Source organism: Python bivittatus, unplaced genomic scaffold, assembly GCF_059951505.1.
Source record: "Python bivittatus isolate LINGU-HERP-01145 unplaced genomic scaffold, Pbiv_v1 ctg000480_np1212, whole genome shotgun sequence".
In the NCBI taxonomy this organism is placed as follows: Eukaryota; Metazoa; Chordata; class Lepidosauria; order Squamata; family Pythonidae; genus Python; species Python bivittatus.
Genome location: NW_028277075.1, coordinates 78,555,246 through 78,577,394, shown reverse-complemented (window position 1 = coordinate 78,577,394; position 22,149 = coordinate 78,555,246). Strand labels below are relative to the sequence as shown.

Here is a 22,149-nt window from a genome sequence, read left to right as displayed (position 1 = left end):
TTAATTCACCAAACCTCAGAATGAAAAGCCTATTTCTTAATTCCCATTATTAAGAAAGTCCTGTTATTAATGCCTGGCATAGGTTGGTCTGTCAGAAGCCACAATGATATCACACAGAGACATTATGCCCTGACTCTTTTAGTGCTTTTGTATTTAGTACAATGTTTGTGTAAATTGTTGACTTGAGGTATATCCAGATTGAAAGAGGGAAATCAAAGGGATCCTTCAAGTTGATAGGAGATATAGTTCAAATCTGTTAGAGTGGAGAGGAATCTTCTTAGGTTAGGAATCAGTTTAGAAGATGTTTGTACATGTCAGTGCATATATTCCAAAATAAGGGAAAGGAATAAATAAATAGTAATCAAATTAATTTTACAACATCACTTAATTTTTGTTTGTTCTCCAGTCTTTTATGAATAGCACCTGTTCAGTTATTAATACTGGCCTGTCTCCTGTAGATTCCACATTTTCAGTTTTCAGCACAGTCTTTTAACTAAAATGGCCAATGCAGTGTGTTTGGTAATATTATTTTGAGAAAGCTCTGGAAAATAAGTATTGAACCATTGGGATGTGAAGTGTACCAGCAACATGCCCCTAATTTTAAATAACCAACCACAAATGAAATATTTCAATATACAGTAAAAACAAAAAGGTGGTTTTTTTTGTTTTGTTTTGTTTTACCAAGGCATCTAGTTTCTGTGGGGGTTTGTTATCCAGTGACTAGTGTGAGGGTGTGAATTCAAAACTGAGCAATGTATCATGTTAAGAGAAAAGAAGCAGACTGGCAAAACTAGAACCATGAGTCATCCATCCACTTCAGTAACAAATAGTACAGATCATTCCAGGACTGCTGTGAGGAAGGTAGAAATGGAAATACCAGCAAAACTGTAGAAGATTAGATTAGGAACTTCTAACTCTGAATGAATCAGTGTCCTGCTTTGTTGATTATTTGTTGTTCCTGCTATGCTAGATTTCCAGATATGCCCTGAGCTAGGTGACAGCAAACACAGACAACAACCATTGTTTGTCTCCATATTGATTAGCTCTATGGGAATTGCTGTTGGAAATGGCTGCTGCATGAACAATTTCCCAGTCAGGGTTACATGCAGATTACATGGAATAGCACCAATCAATGGCTTTAGATTGGTTGCAGGAGAATAGAGTTAACCATTCCCCTATCTCAGCCCATCAAGTCTTACTATTTTTGTGTAATATTGTTGTAGCTTCTGGCAGACCAAACCCATATCAGGAAGGTGACAAATTAATAATAGGAAAAATGAATCAATAATAGGAGCCAGTTAGCTATTCAATGCTATTTGAAGTACATACCAGAAAGAAAGATCGGTTAAATAAATTCCAGCCAAAGATACAAGTCTACTGGGTACCAAGCATTTTACAGTGTAACTGCTTTTACATATATTCAATAGAGTATATCTACACTGTTCAAATTGGTGGAATAATTAATTCATCAGTTTCATTTTATTATGTATTTATTACTTTTGCTGTTATAACAACATATACCATATGATGATGAAAACTTATGAGAATCAATACAGGTCAACGATATTTTTATTTTGATGGCAGCTTGGTTTACATCTATTCCTTAGCCATAGTACTATTTGTTTGATCTTCAGTTGGAAAGATGATCAACATATCCATTATGGTTTAGTGTAATGTGTGAACCAGGTCAATGTTCTCATGAATGAATCAATATTTAAAGTAACTGTATGACTTCTAGTGTTCAGGAACATGAACACTGAAGCTAAAATCTCATAATGTACCAGGGTTATAGAGCAGCATCAATTGTTTTTTGAATTAAAATTATAAGACAAATATAAAATGTGTGGCATATAAAAATATACATATCAGAAGTGAATTAGAAGAGAATTCCAATTATCGACTACAATCTTGAATTCACCTAATAAATTGCCTCTGCAATTGCTGGTTTAAAAATGACAATTTACTAATAATTGGAATACTTCATTTTAAAAAATGGATTTCAACAAAGTGTGACTCAATAGCAGGAGGTATAATATTGTCTCTTTTTTTAGCATGAAGTGCTAGGAATGTTGGACTGTCACACTAAAAGACACTCTGCTTTTCAACCTTTTGAGTTCTAAGTTCACTCCTTTCTCTTCCTCCAGTTTCAATCCTTTTCAAATCCTCTCTTGTTCTAGTTTCAGTTTTTTAAATTCTCTGTGGACTTGGATTTTCAAATTCTTGAGGTCAACTGGGTCGATCAGTTCCCTTGGGATGATTGGTCTGGCTGCCCTGGCCTCTATTGTGATGGTCTATAACAGGCTGTCTCTCAACATTTCTTTCGATGGCTGAATAAAGATGCCCACTTATCCAGAGCATACAAGAGAGCTCTATCCCCTAACCCTATCTTGTCAAAGTTGCAAATATGCAAGTATATTTATTTCTCTATTAAAATTAATCTACAAAAAGGAAGAAAAAAAATTAAATGCTCATATACCCACCCCAAGTCAGGCATCTGCTTGTGTGCAAGATATAAAACAATGTCCTTCCAAAAAAAAAATTTTTTTTTTATTGTGGTTTTCCCCTTGTGTCCACTTAATCCCACTTGTATCACTATGTAGCAGATATGTGGACCTGTAGGGTAGAAAGCTGGAGATCTTCACACCCTGGCCCTTCCTCCTGCTTTGGGGTAGCAGCTTGGTAATTCCCACTGCCATCTCAAATCTTCCAAGGGGAACCTTACTTGGCATCCAACCAGGAACCTCAGGGTGTGAAAGAAATATGGCTTTTACAACCTGCACTCTCATTTTAGCAATAACAAAATCAGAATACAAACAAAACAAAACAAAAACCCTCAGTGTAACCTCTTAGCATATAAGTATGTGGGCAAAAGTTTTAGCCGTTCTTTTAGACAAATATCAATCTCATAAGAGATTTAAAAATCAAACTTTATTAGAAAAAAGAAATAGTATAAAAGTGTTTTAACTTTAAACACCCAAAATGCAAACATTCAGTGTTGCAGAAGAAAATACTGTGTTAAGAAAAGACAATGGGAAAAAAAGTAACTCCCTAAGCAGATGACAAGATAATGCTCATCTGCTGTGAAACAAGATTTTCTCTGTCAAAATATTACAGATCCTTGGGGTATTCTGCAGAGAACTTATAATGTAAAGATTTTAAAGCAAAAATTATGAACACAACCTAAAGTATGAAGAAAAATTGAACTGTAATTCACTAGCTTGTACAGAGAAATAAAGACAATGAGGCTGTAGCATAGAACAGAAATAAAGACTCAACAAAAACACATTTGGCTAGAACATATTTATTCTCAAGAGAGAGCCATTTTTCTTGAAGCAGATTTCCAGCTTCCTTTTATGTGTACTTTCCTTTTCTCTTGCCAATTCCACAATTTAACCTGAGGCTGCTGGAGAGATGGAAGAATCCCATTGTTTCTCCCACCCTCAATTTGCAGCTTCTGCCTAAATTCTGCCTGGAGATTTAAAATGATCAAAGTTTTTTATGTCTCCTACAGAGGGAAGATCTGGGTAATCTGACTCTCTGTGTGACAAAGAACATCTCTTCCTCAAGTTCATCCAAGATGGAGATTGAACCTCACGGGAAAAATAGCTGTGAAAGTAGTCAGGCAAAGCTTTAGGAAGATCCAAAATGAAATCAAAATGTTCAGCATAATCTGATAAGTTTCTGATTTTAGAAGTCTGCTCATGATTCTTTCCTGAATCCTGGAAATTTCTCACTCCAGGTAACCTGGAGTAGGCCCTGTCTACTCATCTCCTTCCCTTGGGAAGACTCTTGAAAGCTCTTCCTGGCTTGTTAATCTCAAAGGAAAAGGAATTATGTTTACCCAGGAATGTAGCCAAATTCCCCCATTAGAAAGGAAAAGTATTCAATTAGTGATGTGTCTGTCTGTCTGTGTATGTGTGTGTGCATGCTACTCTGACAGGGATCTCAGAAGCTTGCCTTGTTTGAGATGTCATTGCACCTCAGTAATGTTTTCTACAAAATCTATGAGGAGATGCAAGGGACAAAGCTAAAACTAAGAAGTAGGAATTTGCAGAGGCCCTCTGATCTTGTTTAGAGACTTGGGATTTGGAAATAGTAGTTTGGCTGAGGGCTGATTATTAGGGGTTGAAATGGATCTATAAAGAATTAATTCACTTTTTCCATCAAAAAAATCAGTTGCTAAGATAAATCAGTTAACTAAAGCAGTCCACAAGCTCTGGTACACCATTCATCTGATAGCCTGAGACAATGAAGTAGAAGAAATGGTATAATTAAGGAGTTATTTTCATACACACCCTATCCACATACAAGATGCTTTGATTTGGGTGACTAATGATGGTCTTATTGTTGGGTTACTCTGATTTGAGAGCAGCCTAGGCAATCACTGAATGCAACACTCTCTTTCCTGTCTCTATCTACTATATACCCACCCACCCTCGCAATCTGGCATGATCACCATAGCATACTGTAATGGCCTGTGAGAATAACCTTGAGAGACAGGAGGGAGAGCCACAGCCTAGACAACAATCTGATAAATGAAATCTGAGCCCAAACCAGAAATGTAATTTGAGAAAGCATCTCAGAACTGACCCTCTCTACTTCTCTGGAATGTAAAGGCAAGGGAAGGGGGCAAGTGCTTTCAGACTTGCAAGGTTCTGTTACTGTAACCTTACAGTAAAAGTAGTATTAGTATTCATGATTTTGGTTTCCTAGTCTGGACTACCTCGAAGGAATACCTTCAAAGTCCCAACTTAGCATTGATAGCTACATACAGCTTAGTTTGAATAGTTCCACACACATAAGGAAGTTATAGACCACCCTTACCAACCTGATCTTCTACAAATGTTTGACTAAATGTCACATCATCCTCAGCCATACCACAACCAATGAATAGAGCATTGTGGTCCAACAGGACCAAAGAGAAGTATGAGGGGAAGGCTATACTAGACTATTGGTTCCTGCAGATTTCGGTTCCTTCATTTTTGAGGTTATAGAACTCTTTCTCATTAGAGTTGTAAAAGTAACAGTTGTTCATACAAAATGATATGGAAATATAGAACTACAGGTAGTCCTCAAGTTATGGCAACAATTGGGGCAGGAATTTCTGTCACTAAGCAATGCAGTCGTAAAGCGTGACCACATCATTTAGCAACAGCAGTCCCTGCAGTCCTAATTGCCGTTCTTAACTGAATCACAGTGGTCATTAGACAAGGACCACCTCACAACCTCCTGATGGCTACCCACAACCAAAGTCCCAGGCAGTTTACAAGCATGATTGCGGGAGTGCTGGGACAGCCAGAACTCTGAGAACCAGTTGTGATCACCGTTCATTCAGCACCACTGTAACTTCAACAGTTGCTGAACGAATGGTCATAAGTCGAGGACCACCTGTACATCATTCGGTTATTTTACAGAAATTTATTCCCAGTTTTCCTAAAAAATCAGAAGCAAAGATAGACATCCATGCTTATTCTAAACACATGTTTTATAGGATTTTTAAAATTAAAAACAAATAGTCATGTTTTGTTTTAAATAGATATAGTCATGATTTCTTAAGCAGCTTTCTGAATTCTGAATATGAATGAAGTTGCCTAGAGATGTACCTGTGAAATTTTTAGAAAAAGATGCATACGTTTCACTGGAACTGAAAAAACTAAGCTACTATATTTCCCCCCATATTAGCAGATATCATATTAACTATGGACACAAGATACATTTGCTTTCAGCATTCCTACTTTTCATTGTCCATATTAGACATACGGAGGTAGGAATTTTAGGACCAGTATATCATGCACAGCCTCTTCCTGATGTCAAATGATGATACACTGGTAAAGATCCCTAGATCAAGAAACCTGAAAGCAACTGAGCTTGAGGGTGTTAAGACCAGCAAAATAATAGCTGTGTTAAAGCTGAGAGGCAATGAAAAACAGTCTATGTATGAAGCATTTCTGTCTTTCTGCTTCAATTACTTCTTCACCTGTTTTTTTCCTGCTTATTGTAGCATGTAAGATTGTAGCTGCAATTTGCTAAATACAGGAAAAAATGGTTGTGAAAAGATTGAAGTGAAGGAGCACAGAATATACTTTTAGCATATGTATTTTCTTTCTCCTTTTGAACAAGCTATGTTTATTAATATTTTTTTTAAGTCAGGTGAGCTAAATTAGTAATGTTTTCTAATGCCTGATAACCAAGAACCATTTCAGATATGCCCATAAATTTTTTAGAATAAATCATTAATTGGCCAAAGAAGGTAAAATTAATTTTAAAAAATACATATTTTAAGAAATAGTACTCTTTCTGCAACTTCCCTGTGGCAATTTTAGTTTTTAGATCACTTGAAATAGTATTGCTGTAGGGAAGTTTTACTTCAGGGCTTAACTATACGAAAAGATAACAAAGGACAGACAAGAAAAAGCCTGCACAATATCACCAAGAGGAGCTGGATCTTGCCAGATACTAATCATTCTTCAGATACTAAAGCCCTTCATGGTTCACTAAGATAAATTAAAATAGTGGATTACTCTTCTGTTCCTCTTCTAAGTCCTGCATTTTCTTTTTTTGAGGGGGATGGCTGCTGCTGGGTGAAGGACGGTGCGTGAGGGGCTGGTGGGGCATGGCGTGAGTGCAGCAAGGCTTGGGGTGGTTGCTGCCAGGTGGGTGAGGGAGCAAGGGGGTGCTCAGGAGTGCAGAGGAGGCATGGCATGGCATTTTCTTTTGTTTGAACTCCGGACATTTCAGTTTTGCTCAGTTGTGTAAATATGTGAAAAACTTACCAACTCCCAACTTCTTCCATGAATACACAAACGTTAGCACTGCATGAAATTAAAATGTAATCATCCTAAGTTCCTTCATTCAGAAATAAGCCTCAATGCATAAAATTGGATTTTCTAGGTAAATGAATATAGAATCATTGTGGGAACAAGGCAATGGCACATAGGAGATCTAACCAATAGATGGTGACATAACTATATCACAACATCCCTCTCCTTCCCCCCGCCCCCCACAAATATCAATAGATAAATCACTATCTTGAAACAGCTATAGGCTGCAGGAATTGCAGAAAACTTGCATCACAGGACTCTTCCAAAAGCTAAACTCTGACTATGATGGTTGCAATAAACTAGGTAAAAGCACTCATATAGTCAAAGATTCTCATTTGCTTTCATTGGCAGAACTGGGGAAGCCTGTCATCCAGAATCTGTTCACATGATCTTTCCAGCCTACCTAGCTCCAAAGGACTGAAAAGATTCCTACAGTACTTTTTTCCAAAATTGGAGGACCCTCCCTTTTAAACTAGGGAAGGGATCCCATGATCTGTGGCCAATCATTTTCTACAATGAATTATTCAATAAATAATCAAAGTGAGCATACACTTCAGATATTACATAAATATATAATCTGCTAATAAGACAAGATACTATCACTGATATCATGAGAATATGCTTACAAGAATTCAAAGAAGCTGACAGACAATCCTGGCAAACTGCTGTCCATCAGAGTTGGAAGCAACTGAACATCTGAAGAACAGAAATTACATCTTACAAAAGCTGGGTAGAGCATTTTTTTTTTAATTGCTGCACAAGTAACTGCTCAATGAGAATCTAGTCAGACAGTTTATGTCTAAATGGAAAACAATCTTTAGGGAGATGTCAAAGTACTGTACATATTTAGTGTTCGGTCAAAACTCCTTTGTGGATTTGAAAGTTAATACAAATTAGTATCCAGACTTTAGCTAACAGTCTGGCTCCAGGAAGTAAACTTCTAAAGTCTTTATGGGCTTTATTTATTTAAACAATGTATAGGGCCACCCATCTCATAGCAATGATTATGTCTCCTTTGGAGTTTTTCTGAGTCAGCATTTGAAATCTTCTAGTGGCATGATGAAAAGAATAAAGTAAGATTCTGCATTTGTAGTGTAGTTGATGCTGTGGTTTACCCTTTCACATGATTACACCCAACAATCAGATCAAACAGCCAGGTGAGAGTAGTAGTAGTAATGGGAAGAGATTGAAAGCAAATCTCTATGTAGACAGAAATAAGGAGAGAAGATAAAAAGAGCAAGCTCTTTTTAAGCAAGAAAAGCAGTATAGGGCAAATCTGAGACACTTTCATTGGTTTGAAGGTCACATGCAATAGCAGAGAATACTTATAAAGAATTCTTATATAAGTGGGAAGTTTTCTGTCAATGAAAGGTTGCTTGCAAGAGAATACATGGAGAGTAGAAACTCCTCCAAAAAAATAAAAGAACACATCTATTGTTTATTTATAGCAACATGAGTGAAGATGGAAAAAATGTATAGCTGGAGACAGTATCCTTCATGAAACCTAATTCTGTGACTAGATAGGCTCTCCCTGGTCATCTCCAAGGAATGTATATTGCCTTCTCCCAGTAACAAACGAGCCCCTGCTATTAAAGAAATAAGTCTTTCAAAGCAACTAATATTTCATAGAGTAAATATGCAAATGAACTAGTTCCTCCATTCCATTCAATAATATTGATCCATGTTTGACTTATTCAGCTGATCAGAAGGTCCAGAAGCAGGGTAGAAGAGTTTAGTTTCCATTTGGATAAATTATCACTAGAGATGTAACAATATTTTTACAAATATTTGTGAACATACAGGAAGAAGAAAGGCATATTAACAAACTATTATATTTACCTAAAGGCAATGATATACTTATGGAACATCAGGCTGGCTTTCTTACTTCTCTTTCATTAACTGCACTGCATTTCCTAAACCATTTTTAGCTTCTACCAAACATGTGTGATAGGGGACTCTTTATTCATTAAAAAATAATCTTTCTGTCATGAAAAGCCACTGAATCAGCCCTTTCAGTCAGCTCTAGAAACAGCATCATATTTGATCATTTAGCAAATAATCAGGTATATTAAGACATTTGGTTAACTATTTATTCCACTAAAAAAAAAAAAAAAAGAGTTCTCATTGAGCTGGAAAGGATAAGCAAAAAAGTCAACTGAAACATTTTTTTAAAGTTGAAATTTCTTTTTCTTTCAAGAGAAGGAAAAATCACTTTGGCAGATCTTTAACATGGAAAAGAATGTGCAACTTTTTAGTATAGAAAAAATATTGAGCTTCATAACACAAATGGTTCAGAGGCAATAGAAACTGATTTTTTAATGTTAATTTTCTGCATAGCTTTAGAATACATGAGAAACCATATATATTTAAATTTCTGTGAAAAAAGGACATCTTGATAAATTTTCTTTCCAATTAAAGTTGATCAAACTGTTTTCTCTGAAATAAAGTTTTCTGCTATCCCATCCAATTACAAAAGAGAGAAGAATTGGTTCCAACTGCTCTGCTAAGATTCATTGGTCTCTTTTTCTCCTTGAACTACCATCTATCCATCTATCTCAACTGATTATTATAAGCAACATCTTTCTGGAAACTGCCTTAAAAATTAGTGTCCGCTTTTTCTTTTTCTTCTTTGTTATCCATCCACTTTAGAATTATTTCCATTTAGTTTGAATTTATTAGATTTATATCTCACCTTTATTTTGTACAACTCAAGGAGGTATACATAATGTTCCTGCCTCCTATTTTCCCAACAACAACCACCCTATGAGGTGGGTTGGGCTGAGAGAAAGTAACTGACCCCAAATCATCCAACCAGATTTCATGCCTAAGGACTAGAACTCACAGTCTCCTGGTTTCTAGCACCAGGAGACTGGCCAGCATCTTAACAAGATTATATGAATGAGTCAGAAAATCATATACATGCATACACCCAGAGAAAGACCACTTTGAGCACAAAATAAATTTAGGAATCAAGATGAATAAGCAGTTTCAACAACAGCCCCACCTGGTGGCATTTTGGATATCTGTTTAAAAGAACCTCTTCAAGAATTTAATTTAGGCAGCTGATGTGTTACAGTATTTTGTTTCACTTAATGTGAATATGTGTTTACATTTACCATTATAGTATTGGAGTCTCCCTCAAGAACAGACCCATTTACCATTTTTCTTGTTTTGTAAATGAACATTTAATGTATACAAAAAAAAAAAAAACAGGTTTCTCATTAATCTTTACAACCAGAGTAACAGCTGTGCAGCAAAAAAGTAAAAGAAGTCAGATGCAAAGAAACTCACATGGATACGTACTTGATTAGGTACAAAATACAAGGCAAAAGCAGTGTTTCCAGAAATGATACAAAGCTGTAGACATCCCAGATCTGAACTACTAAAATCCGGATGTCCAATAGAGTTTTCTGTATTTCTTTGCTATCTACTGGTTTTCTGGATTTTTGCAGCCCAGAACTGACATGTATTCATCACAATGGATTTTTTTGCCACATTTCCAATTCTACTACGAACTGCAGAAATGAATATTATCTGTGAGCGTTTTAAAGACGGTGATTGAAAATCTGTATCACTTTCTTGGTCAATAGATATTATATTAGTGAGTTGATGACCAGATCCTTTTCCCACTGCTCTGCTACCCATGTACTGATTTACTCATTTCACATATCAGGCATTGCGGCAGGTGGCTCTTTTTCTTGTTGATTGATAATGCTTTGGTAAATAGTAGGAATATTTAATTATTGCCTGAAGGTATTATGACACTGCCAGCTGAAAATAAGAAAACCTTTAACTCTTCAGAAGTGCATGATGAAAACTCTTCAGAAGAAGCATGATGAAAAAGATATAAATTAGAAAAGGAATGTGGGTCAACTGAAATGCTTAGTACATTGAGAGTTTGCGGGCATGCCTACATTCACCCATCATTTTCATTCCCCAAATCTTCAAAACAAACTTGAACTAGACTGACAATTGTCTCCATTTCTGAAAAACTCAAAAGGCAGAGAACACTCCTATGAAAATTGAGTCTCTTGGGCAAAAGAAATAGGAGTTGGATGGTGAAGATGGAGTTCCCACCAAAGGGAGAATAGACCACTCATAGGTTCTGCAGAGCTCTAACCTTTCAAGTGAATAGACCAGCTTTGTTTCAGTTTTGGATACATCACAGCTGAAACATTAACAAATCATTTGGCTCCTTGACACAGTATCATGAGATTGGGCAGCTATGAAGCTGCTCCTGAACTGATAAAGTTCCATTAAGAAAGCGACTTGTTTTGACTGGTATGTAGAGCAGGATTTCCCCCCCACAATATATTCTTCTTTAAACAACTGGATTTTATTTCTGATTCTTTCCTCTTTCAAGGCAGAGTAAAGAAGAGATTATTTAGAAGATCGATCAACATATATCTTCAAATGCTCTAATAAAGTTCACCTGTTCTAGTAGTTGTTATTGTTAAAATATCCCACCTTTTCTCCAAGAACAGAAGGTGGAGTCTATAATCCTCCTCAATTTGTATCACTGGAACAACAATCCTATAATGTAAGTTGGGTGGAGAATAAGTGATTGACTGAGCCACATTCCATGTCTGAGTATGGATTAATACAACACTCTGTTATAAAATGCTGCTGATCAATCAGTTCATTGAAGTACAATGCTGAATAAATGAAATGATCAAGGAAACAAAATGGAAATATATCACTTGAAACAGAAAGGAGTTATATCAGTCTAGTGCATTCACACATATTTTATGGACCCTTAGACAAAATTAGCACCTTTTCCTCTTCAGTTTGATGGCCCTTATATAACAACTGCTCAGTCCTGTTTTTTTCTAGTAATAATATTTAAGAGACACATAGGATGTTATCATAATTATTATTTTTATTGTATTGTTAACATACGCCCTCCTGAGTCTCTTATATAATATGAATTAACTTACAAAATAATTACCAGTAAATATTATAATTTTAAAAAGCTAATGCAGCAGCCTAAAATGCAAGTCCATAAGGTATCCAAGCTGAGAATCAGAACTTACTTGCTCTTTGATTCCTCCTTAACAAAGAATCTGTTGAAAGCAAGTTTACATAGTGAAGCTAAGTAAGTCTGGATTCTCTGTTGCATTCTTCTTTCTGGAGATGACCCAGTGATATAGAGAGAAGACTGGACATATTCTCATAAATTTGGAAAACAAGTGCAAAACTGAGATTAATGATAACAGATGAAACAGCATCAAATGCTTCCAAAATTACTAATGTAAATATTTTGAAGTAAATAACTTTTATCTATTATGCCTATAATCAATGTGACATTAAATACGTACGCTCCATTCTGGTGGCAAAATGGGTTGTTAAAAGACATAAAATGGTTTAGTACAAGATGTTTAACTTAATAAAACTTCCCACGTAAATGTCATGTTACTGCGGTCCATCCAATAATAATAAAATCACTCAAACACAAACCTCTCAGGTAATAATTAGCTATATAAATTGTGCAAACAACTACAAAGTGTCTGTCTTTTGAATATACAAATACTATGCCATTATCTGTCTATCCTAGAGAGGGCAGTAGCCCCCACAAAAAACAATGTGTAAAAGCAAGCAATAAAAAGAATGCCAGGATACTAAAGTCATTTTTTATTTAAAAAGAAAAGTAAATTTCAAAAAGACGTTTGTATTTTCAGTCAATAAAATGGACAAATATAAAAATTGATTATTTTACCATTTGTATTGCTGACTAACTTAATTGTAACAAAATTGTATATTTCTTTATGTTACTTCAAAAGCTTCATTCAGGGAATAAAGAATGGACTTCTGAATAGGCACAAGCTGTAGATTTCAGAATTTTCTTTAAAATGTCTTTATATTTTAAACCCTTTCCCTAATTTCTAATCCATTATAGCCAATATATCACATTACTTGGAAAGAAAGCACAGTCAAAGCAAGAATTCCTGAAACAAAACTGAAGAAAGGAAACAAAATGGTACATACACTCCATTACATAAAGGAATGTTCATCTTTCAGAGATTTTGCATTGAGACATGTGGTAACTAGCTATTCTGAAATGTAAATTTATTACCATTTATCTCATGTATAGATCATTAACTCTTATTTTAGGCAGTTGCTTAACAGAGGGATTTTTAAATTGGGGAGAGGAGATAGTGATCAGTAATTTATCAATTTAAATATACTTGAGGCTACTAAAATAAATGTGTTGGTTCTTGTAAAGAGTTTCCTAGAAAAGCAATACAATGAAAACTACTTCAGGATTCTAACAGGGCTATGCTCTTTACAAACAGTTCCGAAATACATTGGCCCCACGTGAGTTTCAACACAGCACCTCTCTTCTGTTCATTAAAGCAGGCCCTCCTTTTTCAAGCTTTAATAAATAACGAAGAGGTGCTCATGGGAGGTCCAAAACACTTCTTCCAAATAATTTTTGAAGCATGCAGCCCAAGTGCTGGATGTTGAACTGATGCATTAGTTGACTTTACTGTATCTCTCAGAGATAAACATAATTATAAGCATATAAAAGGATATATTTTGATACTTACATACATTTTATATTATGTATAATACTTTTCAGGAAATAGATATACTTCTGTGAAGGCATCTAAAGCTTAGAAGGGAAATCCCATAATGGCTAAAAAAATCTTCAACACCTTTGCATCAGAGCTGAGGCTGGGGAACTTCTTAACGTTTCTGCTCTCATTTCCTGTCAGCAAATTTCACACTGATGGCATCTGCAGGCGTCAGTAGTCCATGAGTTTTGGCAAAAACTGATTTAGTTTTTGGAGATTTTTTTATTTCAAAATGTTGAAGTAGCTAATAGGAAAAAAGGAATAATATCAGGATTAATAAAAATGAAATATCAGAAAGACAGCAATAACAGTAATAGTTCTAGAAGCCTATACCTTATAAAATGTTCTAAACATTTATTGTATTTATTTAATTTTACAGTCAAAGATCAAAACAAATATGCCAGAGAAACAAAAAGGAAAGAAAAAAGAAACCTATTGTAGAAAACCAAAAACTATAGACAGAAATGTATATAGAAAACTATCAAAAACACAAAACTGCAGTTAACTATCTGAGAGTGAGGGCGACTGAAAAAAATGTAGTGACTCTTCTAGAGCTATCTGATGGCCTGTGATCTAAGAGGAGGATGAGAAGGGGTTTTAAAAGTTATTATTAGATTTACAGTGCCATTTAGAAGGGACAATGCAAAGCACATGAGGAACTACTGCTATTTCCTCCAGTGAGCAGGGGCAAAGTCTCCCTTGAGCAGGGATGTTATTGAATCGTCTTTCTAGCAATAATACATTACAGTGGGTGAGAATAAAACCTATTCTATAGGATAGGAAAGAAATGTTTGCTAGATACCTAACATGGGAGAATGGTGTCCCGAATAGGCCTGCTCCATGCAGGACTAGGGTTTTACTTAAGCCATACTGGATATCAATGTCATGGGCCCTTTGTTTCAGCTCAGACCAAACTGCCTCAACGTGAAGCAAACATTTTTCCTTCCTGATCTCTGAAAACTGGAGAACACCCATGAAAACCAGTCCTCCATAAATTTTCTGGCCCTTTTTAATAGCCATTTAGAAGTTGGCCTGCTAAAAGAATCAACTCAGATTAATTCAGTAAGATTTACTTCTGCATAAGCCTGTTTAAATTTACTATAAGATTAAAATCTTATGGACAGTGACTTAGAAATAGGCTGTGTTGAATATACTGAGGCAAGTAATGGATTGAATACAGCAGCAAAGCAAACTTTTCTGGCAATTATTAGTTTAACAAAGAAAGAAAGAAAAGAGGAGACTAAACATGAGGATTATAACCCATTACATTAAACGCCTCTACTCATTTAATGCACAAGTATGTGTGTCAAGCAAGAGGAGCTGGATGTCTTGATGCACAAAGGCAAGTATGATATAAATGGGGTTACAGAAACATAGTGGAATGAATCCTACCAGTGCAACACTGGGCTTGATAACTATACCTTGTTTCAGAGGAACAGACAATACAAGAAAGAGGTAGGGTAGTGTTGCATAACAAGCTTACCTGTTCAAGGTCACTGGATTGATAGTAACATGAGTGGTGAAAGTATCTGGTTAAGATAAAAGAGCAACAGAAGGGATGTCTTGCTAGGAGTTTGCTTCAGACCACCAAACCAATCAGAAGAGGTAGATGAAGATTTATTAACACCTCAAAAAACCATGAAGTGTTTGTGATGGGACATTTCAACTATCCAGACATCTGCTTTAAAACTAATTCTGCCAAACACGAGATGTCAGATAAATTCTTGACTTTTGTTGGTAATAATTTTCTCTTTCAAAAGTCTGAGACTAGGGGATCTGCTATCTTGGATTTGGTTCTTACTAACAGAGAGGAGGTGATTGTAGATCTTAAAGCAGTGAGAATGTTGGATGCAAGTGACTACATGTCATTAGAGTTCTTGATTTTAACAAAAAGCATAGTAAAAAAAGCAGTCAAACACAAACCATAGATTTTAAAAGGGACAATTTTAATAAAGTAAGAGAACAGTTGCCATGGGAAGAAAAACATAAAGGCAAAGGTGTTATGGCCATCTGGAACTTCTTGAAAAGAAAATTAAGGATAGCACAATTCCAATGAGGAAGAAGACCAAGGGATAACGAAAGGACCCAATGTGGTTGAATAGGGAAATTGTGAAGGGGTTGAGACTAAAGAAGGATGCTTTTTGAAAATGGAAGGAAGTGCTAAAACCCAACAAATTCTACAGAGCTTCAGCTCAGAAAGGTAAGAATGAGATTAGGAAAGGCAATTTGGAAAATTAGCTAAGACTTGTGAACTGGGCTTCAAAAATCAGTTTTGCCATTCCCATAAGATTACCTGGATGTATACATATGGCCCTCCTTATTTCCAGGGTTTCATTCCAGTATAAAATCACAGATAATGAAACCTCAAAGAATGAGAACTTGCCAATGGAATTGGGAGGTTACTTTCTAAAGCCTATAGTCATCATCTCCCTCTCCTCCCATAGAAGTGCTCTGCGCAGTGTATCTACATTTATTCTTCCTTCTTCTCTTTTGGTCAAAGCAGATCTCACTGGGTCAGTCTGGTTTCAAGGGCCCACAGCAGCTTGCTGTCTTCTTCTCTTTTTGTTCTATATTGTTCCTTGGAGTCAGTTTTTGACTCCTAGTAACTGCCTGGACAAGTCCCTGCAGTTTTCTTGGCAAGGTTTTTTGGAAGTGATTTGCCCTAGCCTGCTTCCTTGGGCTGAGAGACAATCACTGGCCTAAGGTCAGCCAGCTGGCTTTGTACCTAAGGCAGGACTAGAACTCAGTGTCTTGATGCCTTAACCAAACTGGCTCTCTTGTCTTCTTCTATGGACTGACTTAATTTGCTGGTAATTGAAGGAGTCACCCTACTTGTGCCATAGTGGCTCAAGCTGGCTTCTTTCACTGTCTCAGTGCAGGGATTTCTTGATCATGATGCTGAGCACAAATGCTAACACAAACTACTCATGACAATTGAAGTGAGCCATGAGCAGTTTGCAAGCAGTGGGAGCATCCAGAGGCATGATGGAGAGATTGCCATAACCAATCTGCAGGGTGCCCCAGGATGCAACAGTGTAATTGAGAGATCCCTCCACTGAGATTGTGAAATAACATGAAACATGCATGTGGAAAGCTAGCATGAGCCACGTGGTATGAGTGAAGTGACTTCCTTCATCGCCAGCTAAGCAAGTCACTGCAAATAGAAAAAAGGCCAGCTGGTGCAAGGAAGCCATTTTCACCCTGATGACCAAGCAAGGAGGAGCAAATACCAGTACACTGAACAGATAGCCTAACCCTAATCCTTAACAGTCTGGATTCTATGTTCATAAAAGCCCATCTGCCATTTTCTATATGCATTAAATAGTTTTTTTAAAAAAAAGGCCCAAACTGCAGATAAGTAGCAGATAAATTACACATATATCAAAGTCTTGTCTCTTTTTATCATGGATATGCAAAACCTTGGATAATGAGACTGTGGATAGCAAGAGCTACCCGTACTCTTAGATAGGGAAGAATCAGACACTCTGTGAAAGGTTGCTTAGAAACTCAAATTCTTTTGGCATGATTCTGACAGGATTGATGCAGTTTCTGTAGGAGGATTCAGAGAGGAAAACAGCTTTTGTTGTGCTAGATTTACCCAAAGGACCTGCAGGCTCTTCTGTTTTATGTAGTTTTATGCAAGTTACTTCTTACGAAGAGAGTGAGTACAGGATGTGGGAGACCCTTCCTTCCTTTTCTAACCTGTGGCAACATCTTTAACCTCTACAGCTAAATGTTCCTAACCCTATTGCTAATAATAATTGTGGTGCACTTGATTCCTTTCCCCAGATCCTCATTTAAATTTAACAGAGTAGAATCAAAAAGGGCTTCTTCACAAAAGCACATTTTTTTCTAAGAAATCTATAGTTTGGGCACCTGGAATGCCTGGTTATTCTCTGAAGTTGGTAGCAAAGGAAAATGAGTTTTTCTTTTCCACCCTACTGCAAAGTGTTTGGGCTGTAAAAAGAAACCAAATCAAAAAAAAAACTTCAAATAGCTGTCCTCTGAATCACCAAGCCTGCCTAACCTTGAAGAAGACAAGGTGGAGAACATTTTTTTCCTGGCTTTAGCACTAAGTGAGGGCTCCTAATCTTGCTGACTCAGAGGTATCAAGGAGAATGTGTGCTTAATAGTTCTTAGGTTATTCTAGACAACAACAGCAAAGAAAGGGGGGGGGGAGAGAACTCATTCTCTTCAGTCTTGAGGAATAGAAGGAAAGAAGCCAGAAGAGAACTAGCAGTGATATTGGCTGTTCACCCTAGCAATCTGCAAGCCCTTCCACCTCTAGCTTTACTGAGGAAAAGATGAGCAGAAGGTCCTAAAAGTCCAATATCTTCCTCTCTGATTCAAATGGTTGGACTGGTACTTGTCAGGGAAGGTAGGGCAGTTAAAGGATTAAAAAAAAGTAGTTGCTTATTCATTGGATTTTTTTTTATTTTACCATAAAGTTTTATAAATATTTTTTTCAACAAGAAAAGAGATTTTATAGGCATAACCTGTTTACCTGTATTAGTGCAAGATGAATTTCCAATTCAGCAATTCGCTTTCCTATACAACTTCGAATACCATAACCAAAAGGGATGGATCCAAAATTATCTACCCTATCCATATTGTTTTTCCTTAGCCAGCGCTCAGGTTGGAACTCCTTTGCTGATGCAAAATTCTCTTCCTGATATGAAGTAGCATAATGACAGAGTGCCAATTGTGTCTAATAAAGCAAATATATTGTAGCATATATATCAATCCCCAATGCATGTAATTTTCTTATAATTTCCCAAATAGCAAAACAGTATGACAAAAATGTTTATCATATTATATATTGCTTCAAAAATTATTCAGAATAAAATCACAATAGCTGAATTGATGTTTCCTCAAGAAACTGTGATATCCTGTATGTACAGTGGAACCTCAGTTTACAAACTTAATTCGTTCCGTGACTCTGGTCGCACCCCAAATTGGTCGCAACCCAAAGCAAATTTCCCCATAAGGTTCAATGTAATTACCGTTAATCCGTTCTGGCGTGGAGGACAGGGAGGCGGCTATTGCTTGGAGGGAGAGTCCCCCTCCCTACGACCACGTGTCAGGGGGGGAAAAATGGCCGCGGACCACGTGTCGGGGCGGAAAAATGGCCGCGGACCACGTGTCAGGGGTGGAAAAATGGCCACAGACCACATGTCAGGGGTGGAAAATGGCCACGGACTACATGTCAGGGGCGGAAAAATGGCCGCGGACCATGTCACGGGAGGGAAAATGGCCGGGTATCCTGTTCGTACCCCGAGGCGGAGTTCGCAAACCGAGGTAAATTTTTGCGGCCGGAGCTGGTCGTAACCCGAAAAGTTCATTAACAGAGGCGTTCGTAACCCAAGGTACCACTGTATATAGGACTGCGTACATTTTTAATTCTATTAGAATTCAAGAAATGCATTCCACCAATGACTGAGCAGGATTAAATCAAACTATAGTAGCACTATTGGCTCAATCTGAGGAAGAATTTATGGGATTTGAGGCAAGAGAAAAACCTGAACAGCACTACAAGGGTCATGTTGTTTTTCATTACTGAACATGGAAACAAATACTCAGGAAGAGTGAAACAGGTGAAATATACTCATCCACATGCAATGCTATGTCTTAACTTGCTGGTGTACAATGATCATATGTACTATATGCAGACATTCTTTTATAAATAGTTTTGCAGTTTACAATGGAAGACTATTATTTATCCATAATAACAAGCCTTCTGTCTAGAAACAGTCTGTATCTGTCTTCTGTACTGCTTTTAAGGGCAAAAAAAAGTTCATCCAAAAGCAGCCAAATTTCTAGAGCTTTGCCTCTGGATTAGGAGTTTAATTAACAAGTTCCAAAGCCTGAAAAATTTCAGATTCCTGTTCTAGAGATCCCATGTGAGAATGCTATTAATAAACCATAGATCAAGGATGGGCAGTAAGAAGTATAGATTATTTCAGTGTTTAAGTTAATAACCTCATATGAAAACCAAATCAAATTTGAAACAACTTCTTAGCTAAGGCAGGTTTATGTACCCAAAATAAATCTGCAGCTAATTCTTTCCCAGTTTTTTCATAGAATCATTGTCCTACTTACCCCTTTAGGTATCAAGTAGCCTCCAACAATCATATCTTTATGTGTTACTCTACCATTTCCTGGCAATACTGGAAATAATCTACAAATAAGTACCAATTAGATATTCAGTGTCTGTACCATTATATTCAATATTCTTTGATGATAACCATACATCAAATTATTCCAGATCACAAAAATCTTAAAAAGATTGTAAAGAGTTCAGACTGCATGACTGTTAATAGAATGTGATAAAATATTAAACGTGATGATTAATTCATTAAGAAATAATAAAATCCTGATTTCACAGAATACAAACTGGCTGAAGCAAACCCAAGAAATGGCTTTTGTGGATATGTTTGAATATTTTGTGGTTTGCTTCTAAAACTAAAGTGCACTCATGCTTCTAAAACTAGTGCACTCGTATTTGAACTACTATGTGCACATCATCCTATCCAGTAACAATAAAACTGAAGTGAAAAAATATATATAAAAATAGCAAAATGCAGTGTAATCCTATACAATTTTACTCAGAAATAATCTCACAATGTTCATTGGAGTGACCCTATAGTTAATCTTGCACTTATTGCACAATAAAATGATAAAGACAGTAAAACATCCTTTTTAGTTAGAAATCATACAAGGCAGTTACAACCTATTGCTAGAAAGGACCACTATACACAATGTACTTCTAAGTAAAGCAATGTGCATAGGATTTTTTTAGTTTTTATATTTTTTATCCCACCTTTCCTATTTTTATAAATAACTCAAGGCGCCGAACGTACCTAGTACTCCATCCTCCTCCTATTTTCCCCACAACAACCACCCTGTGAGGTGAGTTGGGCTGAGAGAAAGTGACTGGCCCAAAGTCACCCAGCCAGCTTTCATGCCTAAGGCGGGACTAAAACTCACAGGCTCCTGGTTTCTAGCCTGGTGCCTTCACCACAAGACCAAACTGGCTCTTTTTATTATGATAAAAAGAAAATATTTTTGTACAAAATAAATCAAACTAGCATTTAATGCTATAATGGAATTCATTGGAGACAATAAGGAGAAATTGTAAGAAATTGCATTAGTGTCTCATCTTCGTATCTTGCCCTAGAGAAAGGTTTCACAAGGATTTATCCAATTTCATGGAAAATAAATCCATCAATTACTTCTGGTTCTACTTGACCAGTAAGTAATCTTCATGTTCAACAGTCACATACCTCCCATTATCTTTACTAAGAGAATATACTTATCACCATTGTTCCCTGCTTGTAAATTTCCTACTGACCATTGTTGGAGACAGAGATCAGGTTAATGGGAATGGGAAATTGTCTTTTCCTCTTAGAAAAATGAACCAACATGAACTCTGGGCTCTTGTGCTTATTTTCTTTGGTTTACAAGAAGTGATTAAAACTCTCTCCTTTACTTTTTGAAAATACTGTATTGCACTGAAAATTTCCTATTGCATTGAAATTTATGGAACTAAATTTCTAGTGTAGTAATTACACTAGACTAGTACCAGTTAGTAATTAATAAACTATTATTTAATCCTGTCTTGTTTTAATCAGAGGGGCAAAGTAAATCTCTGAGTTCAGACACAGAATTTGAGGATCAAAAATTAAGATTAGCTCAAAAGCTTAAGTGAAACTTTTCTCTCTTTCCTCACTGCATATGAAAGACAAGAAGGGAGGCATCAGGGTGGCCAAACAGAATAGGACACTTTACCTTTAATAAAACAGAAGAATGAATTTGAATTGATAGAATTTTTCATTCAAGCTACACTTTTGTAATTAAAAATAAATCTCCATCGAACAGGGATATCATATTTATTGGACAATTGTGCTGAAGAAATATTTGGAATTTTAAAGCATGTTACAGACATCCTCAGAGGGATATCAGATCTCAGCCGTACATATCCAGCTCACTACTAAATGGCAGGAAAGAAAGTTTTCTCTATCTCTTTGCTGCCATCTCATGGGTGTGCAGCCCAGATTTAGTAGCTCTTCACTCTTACCACATGATAACCGTAGTGGGTGTGCCCAATCACAAAACATTCACATCTTGGAACATAAACAAAGCACTGAGCTGCACCTGCCCACAATTTTACTTTTTAAAAAAGTCTCTGGGACCTATGTTCAATGGTGTCTGTGGAGGTTCCAAGAGGGAGGCAAATGATAACCTATGTGTGATGATGATATACTCTTGCAAATGATGCAACTTATGTACAGTACTTGCATCAGATATCATGACATAATTACATAAATGCACCATGTACAATGCACATTTGCACAATGACATTATCACATACACGTCATCCCTTGGATGATGCTTCGCTTGTGAGGGATGTCTATGTTATGACTGAAGTTGGGTGCTTAGTTTTCAGCATGGAAGCTCTCTATTTGTAGGCATCTCTAGGGGAGACAAGGGGGACGAAAGATGAAGTGTCCATCACAATATTATGATGCAAATCCTACTCCACGTGTATCTGTGCCATGCATGTATGTAAGAAGCAGAGCTTGCATCACGATATTGCAACACATCGTCATTTTCACAAAACCTCCTGATGCAGGAGATGCTTCTAATTCTATTCATATCTTTCATTAAAAGAAGTTTTCAAATAAAAATAGAAAGGAGAGAAAGCTTGTCGGGCATTAAGGAATACATTGGTCAATGCACTGTCACTCCTGGAT

The 22,149-nt window shown here is 36.6% G+C and overlaps 1 protein-coding gene across 1 annotated transcript in view; it reads right to left on the bottom strand.

The window, feature by feature from the left end:
• Nucleotides 1-9,843: 9,843 nt before the first annotated feature.
• The window catches only part of CYP27C1 (cytochrome P450 family 27 subfamily C member 1), a 46,369-nt gene continuing 34,063 nt past the window's right edge, over nt 9,844-22,149 (bottom strand). The window contains exons 7-9 of the mRNA XM_007439424.3: nt 19,496-19,574; nt 17,901-18,104; nt 9,844-13,640 (exon numbers count right to left, since the gene is read on the bottom strand). Coding sequence (XP_007439486.2) covers nt 13,524-13,640; nt 17,901-18,104; nt 19,496-19,574 — 400 coding nt within the window. The 3' untranslated portion in view covers nt 9,844-13,523. The remainder of the gene's footprint in view (nt 13,641-17,900; nt 18,105-19,495; nt 19,575-22,149) is intronic.